This window comes from Diachasma alloeum, unplaced genomic scaffold (assembly GCF_001412515.2).
Source record: "Diachasma alloeum isolate Michigan unplaced genomic scaffold, Dall2.0 Dall_scaffold_00289, whole genome shotgun sequence".
In the NCBI taxonomy this organism is placed as follows: domain Eukaryota; kingdom Metazoa; phylum Arthropoda; class Insecta; order Hymenoptera; family Braconidae; genus Diachasma; species Diachasma alloeum.
Window position 1 is genome coordinate 522,245 of NW_021680428.1, and position 7,110 is coordinate 529,354.

General features: G+C 38.5%; 2 protein-coding genes across 3 annotated transcripts in view; one reads left to right on the forward strand and one right to left on the reverse strand.

Annotated features, from left to right (window-relative positions):
* Positions 1 to 102: 102 nt before the first annotated feature.
* On the reverse strand, positions 103 to 3,084 carry LOC107038870 (2',5'-phosphodiesterase 12). Its single transcript, XM_015258182.1, has 5 exons — positions 2,050 to 3,084; positions 1,422 to 1,561; positions 771 to 1,216; positions 546 to 666; positions 103 to 448 (listed from the first exon to the last, which is right to left on the reverse strand). The coding sequence occupies exons 1-5, from the start codon at positions 2,898 to 2,900 to the stop codon at positions 186 to 188; spliced, it is 1,821 nt and encodes a 606-aa protein (XP_015113668.1). The 5' UTR covers positions 2,901 to 3,084; the 3' UTR covers positions 103 to 185.
* Positions 3,085 to 3,796: 712 nt separating this feature from the next.
* Positions 3,797 to 7,110, forward strand: part of LOC107038901 (nuclear receptor coactivator 7) — an 89,186-nt gene continuing 85,872 nt past the window's right edge. For both annotated transcript variants that reach the window (XM_015258234.2, XM_015258236.2), the window contains exon 1: positions 3,797 to 4,367. In XM_015258234.2, the coding sequence (XP_015113720.1) occupies positions 4,348 to 4,367 (20 nt within the window). In that variant the 5' untranslated portion in view covers positions 3,797 to 4,347. The remainder of the gene's footprint in view (positions 4,368 to 7,110) is intronic.

Consider the following 7,110-nt stretch of genomic DNA (forward strand, 5'->3'; position numbering starts at 1 on the left):
CCCTGAAAATGAAAAAAATCTAGTTTCATTTATAATAAAAAATTATTTCACTCCGCAAAAAAATGTCTGAAATTTTTTTTTAAATAAATTTTACTGTGGAAACAATTCTCGAGTCCATTATTTGTACACATTTTTAAAGTAAAATTATTCTTATTATGCACAGAATTCTTAAATTAAAAACCTGATTATGAAGTCCACCTGAGGTCAGCGCAAATGGCCACGTGATCACTAGGAAAAACAACAGATGGAATTGCCCCGTGCAGCGAGAGCTCCTCTTTACTCGGCATTGGAACCACCTGAGTCACTTGAAGCTTATCCGTCTGGTAGAAGATGTAATCCAGGCAATCGGCAAATTCTACTGTGAAGTTTGTGTATTCTGGTGTTCCACAGGCACTTGCAAGTGACATTTCGTGCGAGAGGGACACGTTCTCGATTATTTGTTCAGGATCTGCAACGAATTTTCCATTAGTAAAAAAAATCAAGTGAAAAGGAGAACATTTTGAGAGAAGTAATGAGTAATTATTTATTTATTGAGGGCTTCTCACTTGATTTCCAATTAATGTGGTCCTCAGGAACATATTTTTTCGTCATCAATTCGTAAATCCCATCAGCAGGACTACTATTGAAGTCTCCACTCAGAATGAATGTCACGTTTTTATCTGGATACTAAAATTCAATTAATTAATTGTAATTAATCAGTGATAACTGAATGAAATTGAATAACAAAATTAACAAATTTAATTCGCTTCTGAAGAGAAAAGATTTCTCACCAATTTTTTAGTGAACTCAACGGTATTTTGACACTCAGTCAACGCGAAATATCCCTGCAGCAGTCTTATGTGATCAGCATCAGGGTGAAAATACAAATGTGTGTTTCCTAAGACCAGAATTTCTCCTGGATTATCTCTAGATTGTAAGGTAACGATCAACAATGAAGTGTTTCGCTCCAAAAATCGTTGTCTCGTGCTGTCGTTCTGCACTCGAGCCCAAATCCTCTTGAAGGACTCATTAAATTCGACGTTCTTCCCCATAACTGTGCACTTATTGTCCAGAAGTTGAAAGCGGTTTTGGTCGTAGAACACGGCTAGTCCCTCAACTGTGTCCCCCTTGGTGGCAAATATTCCACTGTAGTTCAGGGAGGACAGAGCTGGGACCAAGTCGTTTTCATAGACCTTTTTGTCGACCTCTTGCAGACAGAGAATGTCTGAATTGTATCCTAAAGGAGCAAAAAGGCATTCGATTTATTAATAACTGTTCTGTTAAATCTTATGTGTCAATATTTTCAGTCGTAGACTTTACGAAGGTTTTGATTCGATCCTGTAATTGGTCTTGTGCTGTCGGGTCTTTATGAAATGAAAATGCAAATGAAAATGAAAACGAAAATTTCTGTTTTAGAAAATAACGATTTTTCTTAAATTTACCTATTAATTCTTTAACTATCAACAACTTTCGATAATCCATTGCTAGGGCATATGGGGGGCAGTACGGAAATAAAACCTCTCGGGAGTAGTCCGAGTCTGCGTAAGTGTCTGCTAAAATATTATACGATGCTATCCTGAAACTGAAGAATAACGAAGGATTCATTTTAATCATTCGTATACACAAAAAAATAGTGAATTTGAATGAAATAAAATTTTCTGTTTGATATTTTTTCATTCATTTTATAGGATATATTTCAATGTTGAAATAATCCCAAATGAAGGATTATTTCATCTTAAAATCATCTTCCTTTTGTTCATCATCTGCAGAATGATTTTATTTCATATTCTTTAAATAAAAAAAAATGCGATTTTAAAAAGTTTCAAATGAACAATCATTTCATTCCTAATTTATTGTTATTATTATTATTATTATTATGGATTATTATTATAAATAATAATAATTAGTAATAATGATAAATAAAGTCGTCGAAATATTTATCCACATTAAAAAATTATTTATTTCATCTGAAGAAAAATGCAAATAATAATAATTAAATAAAAAAAAAAAGTGGAATAAAACTCAGAAAGAAAATGAAGAATAGAAGCAAAAAAAAACATTAGAACTTACTCTTTCCCAGACAATTTATTCTTTGTAAACTGTTGCCTAATTTCAAAGGGACAAGCTCCAGGCCCTGCCTCAACCACAGACTTCGCCTCGACCTGAACTTCAGGTCCCACTTGGCTCTCATTCCCAGGAAGACAAGAAAGTTTTAATCTGCAGTCAATGTCCTGCCTCGCAGGCACATAAATGAGCCCCTCGCCGATCATCTCCCAGGATTCCTCGTCTTTCTTAAAATTGTGGCTCTTCGGTGCTGGATTTCTGTACCACCTGAACGTGGATTTGGATTTGAGGGTGTACATAGCATCGAAGGTTGAGGGATAGACTGGGAATCCCTCGAGGATGCAGAGGGGGAGCTCGAGGTCAGTGACCCAGGGAGCGTTGAAATTGATGACGTATTTTTCGTCGAAAATCGTGAGGAAGAGGTCACGGGGGTCGGCGATGACGCTGGCACAGGGCAACTCCAGCTCGACCTTGGTTTCCCCCTTGAGCAGCACTATTTTTCCCTCCCCCACGTTGTCCCGCTGCTCCGGGGACTCGCCGGTCTTCTTCGCCTTCTTACGCTTTTTCTTGTCGAGAACCTTCCCCAGGTTGAGGTCGAGCCTCTTGAGGAAGGCCTCCACGTTCTCGTTCACTCGACGAGACAGGTTGAATTGTCGGTCGATATTCAGGTCCGTCTGGGCGTACCGGAAGGTGAAGTCGAAGGTCTCGGTGCCCTCCACGTGCCACAAATATGCCTCGTGCATCTTGAACACCGGCTTGATGGAGTATTTGACGACGGGGGAGGGTCTGAGGGGCTTCAGCAGAGAGGTTAGCCACCTGGGTTTACAACGGCGCGAGAGGATCAACGCACTTGTCATCGTCTCTTCGCAGGATCGATTATTGAGCGAAGTTAATTTCTGAACAGCTTTTTTTTCAAGTCATTTTTGCAGGTTTCAAACACAATTTTCACTTTTTACACACGATTTTTCATGTCGATAGTTCTGCGGCGATATATCGGGGAGGCGACCACACGTGCGATGGTTTTCATCGATTTTTTTTTCAATATAGAATTATTTTCATTTTAAGGAATTTTTTTTTGCATTCATTTTTGCAAAATTTTCGAATTAGTTTTTTTAAATAATTTTTTATCGATCTTTCGAATATCGATATTTTTGGCGCGATACAGGCTTTCATCGCTCGCATCGCCTCGATTTTTATCGAAATTTTTTTCATATCGAATAGTTTAATTTTAAAATTTTTTTCTATTAATTTTTGCTAAATTTTCGAATATTACATTTTTAAAATAATATTTTTATCGATCTGTCGAATATCGATATTTTTGGCGCGATATAGGGTTTTATCGCTCGCATGCGTCGACTTTAATCGATATTTTTTTCATATCGAATAGTTTTTAATTTTAAGACGATAAAAAAGTTTAAAAAATTGAAAAAGTAAAAACAGTTGTCCCTCGTGACCGTCCCTGGGATCGATATATCGCCCTATCAACTCCTCACGCGACGCTCCCATTCGATTAGTGTCGAGATATTTTCAATCTCGCACAATTTTCTCTCTAATTGTTAATCAACTTAATTTCCTTCTTTCCAATCGAATTCAATATTTTCTCAAATACCTCCGCAACATCGATATTTCTCCGTTCGATATGTCGGCCTATCGACCCCTCCCGCGACCGTCCAATCGATTTCCATCTCTCGACGCCCCTCCCCCGACAAATCCAATATGGCGTCATCGCTCGCGCCTCACAGATGACGCCACGCTCCGAGAAACGCTGAAATCGAGGTGAATTACCCTAAGAGTCCTCCAAGGACGTCAACAATCGATGACACTCGTAACGTGCTGCATTCCCGTCGGCTTTTCACTCCCCAAGCCCCGAAAATTCAGCAATCAATTGCATGAAGCGCATAATTCCGAGTCTCGCGTCCCGTCCCTCCCGCCCACGTCTCTAATCCCTCGGCTCCCCGCGAATCAGTCGCCGGGAACAGCTGCTGAGCCGACAATTCCCACCGAAAAGTGTTTGTCAAAAAGTTTTTTGTTATTTTCCACCGTTTCCAAGAGTCGAAGAAAATTGGCGCGCGCACGCCGAGTTGTTTCCTGTCACCTGTGTGTGTGTGTGTGCCGCCGGGTTTTTCACGCCGATGTCGTGACGTTTGAACGATCCAGTGAACAGTTGATAAGTTTACAGTTTTGTGCTCATCATTATTGCTGCACGTGCAGCGGTGTCACCCCATGGACTTGATTTTCACCTGAAAATCCAGGAAACAGTGACGGAACTGCGGAGGAGAGAAGGCCAAGTCCCACTCGGAGCGAATGGCTGACCAAGGAAAAATGTGAGTTCATTCATTTATTTTCTCGCTAATTCCCCCGTATTTTTCTCATCTAAAAAATCCGTCAACATCTGATCTCCGGCTCCTTCTGCTCGTCTTGGGGGGGGGGTCTATCCCCTGATGACGTACGCAGGGGAGGTTTGACCGAAAAAATTTTTTTTTTCGCTTTCGGCGAAGGAAATGCAGGAAAATTTTGGAAATTAGAGCCTCATTTTTTTTTAGAATTTTATTTCCTCCGCTGGGGTATTTGTTTAGGAATTCGATGCGACACATTTTTGCAGATTAGTTTTGCGCAGAACGCGACGTTATCGACTCTCGTTTTATTCTAATTAATGGGGGTTTTATTGCTCTGTATATTAGGGATCAATGCGTGCCCCGTTTTTATTGTCGTCCGCCTTGAGCACTTTGATATGGATTTTTTTCTCGCTTTGTTTAATGTTTGAGGAGTGGAAATGAAAGGCTGTGGAGGGACGTTCGGGGGAATCGATAATCCAGATAGAGCCCGAACAATTCGCAGATTGACACAGTATTTTTTTTGTTGATTTTTTTTATAGCAGATGGGGAAATCGATAGGCCAGGGGAGGGTTTTGAGAGGAGAAAAGCGAATTGCAAATGTTAATAGGTTATTTGGAATTGAGGGGCTTCCGACAGTTGACTCCAATTGGCGGATGGGAGAGGATTTTTTTTATTGGTTGAACTGTTTTTTTATGATGAGTGATTTTTGGGAATTTTGAATGGGAATTTAGGAACAAATGTCAGGATTTTTGAAAAAACTGTAATATTTTTGGGAATTTTTCACTGGAATGGAGCTGTCTAGTGAAAAATTCAATGAAGAATTGTAATTTTTAACGGAATTGTTGTTTTTTAGAATTTAATCTACATCGTTAGACTATTTGAAGTAAATCTGGCATTATTTTTAAGACAATTTTGACTATTGATCAGTTTTCAATGAATATCTCGGAATCTAAGGGAGATAGCAAAATTTTTGTTATAACCTTTTTTGTAGAGCCGATTGAGAGCTAAAACAAATGTGATTATGAAAATTTCGCTATCTCCCTTAGATTCGGAAATATTCCTCAAAAATCCAACAGAGATGAGTCGACTTAAACCGCTTTATCACTTCGCTACTGAATCATTCCCCTTTTCAAATGATAATTTATTTCGACAGTAAATGAAAATTGTTATCTTCCACCCACTAAAAATCACTCAACCATATCTGAACACCAAAACCAAATTTAATTACTCTCTAAAAATTTAAAAACAACAGTAAAAAGTCAGTAAAAAAATTCATAAGATTAATTCCCAATGATTCTAACAGAGAAAAGAATTCCAACAGAACAAATTACAACTAACAATCAACATCTTTAGACTTTTGTTATTAAAACAATTTTATGATGAAATGCAAGGGAATGTTGTTCAATTTTTCTGGCAAAAATCAATTATTCCCTTTTTCAAATGAGAATTTATTTCGACAGTGAATAAAAATAATTGCTCTCCCACCCACTAAAAATCAATAAACCCGATTTGAATACTAAAAACAAATTAAATACTTCGATTGCTATCACCCCTTTCACCACGGTTATCACTTGACACGAGATGATGTGAGGGCAAGGTCAACCATAGTGTCTTTGCGCAACACACAGGCGTAGGAACGTTGCGGTGTGGATTCAAGACGTATCAAACAGTATTGTTTCGTGTATACAGATGTCGGGGGAATAATCGGAACTATGTCGGGCCATCGATTCGATGTGGGTTATAGGGTGGAGTGTAGAGTAAAGCCTGAGTCAAACCCCAGTTACAAATAATTCACCCAGAGGCAAGTGCACTGGGAGCTAGACTAGGCTAGGGGTAACTGCCTGGATATGATGGTGGCCCGATTATTATTTTTTTCCTCTAGTTTCTCGTATTTTTCCTTGTACGTGGCCGGGGCCATTCCCGAGCCACTGACAGTTGCTCGTTGCTTATCTAGTGGTGATGGGTACACTGGATACATGACTCCATTGTTTGAACAGCACACAGTGGACAGCACGAGTGCACTGAAGAGTATTTTTAAGGCTTGAGACGTGGATTTTATGGTATTTGTTGGGACAGAATTGGAATTTCACTGAATTTATTTGAAGGGAGTAAAGTTCGGGAGTTATTGAACAATTGAGTTAATTAAATTGTTGTCAGCTTGAATAATTGCAATTTTTGACTATTTTCATTCAGTTGATTGGCATTCGATTGAAAGAAAATTGAATTTTTTAAAACTTCTCTTTAATTCATTAGTCCCTGTTATTTTATAAAGGACTTTGTTTTATTTGTTCCTCCTAAGGAATCGTTTGTTCGTCGTTTGTTCGCCCTGAAAACACTGCTATCAGCTTGAATAACTAAAATTTTTGACTATTTTCATTCAATTTATTATCAATCAATTAAAAAAAAGAAATTCTTGCAATTATTCAGGTGTTTTAGCACGAATAAACGACGAACTAACGATTCGTTAAGGAACAAATGAAACGAATTCTTTTTTATTACAAAGCTTCCATTCGGAAGCAAAAAAATTAATTTAAAAACTATCTACTTAACGCAAATAACCAAAGGCCGTGACTATTCGCACCATTACGTGAATCACTCCCGTACACTCCATACACTCCACGCATGCGTGAAGTTTGTGTGTTTCACGCAGCCGAATTTTCATACTGCTGTGTATTTCACGCAGTTGAAGTTTCATACTACTGTGTGTTTCACGCAGTTGAATTTTTATACA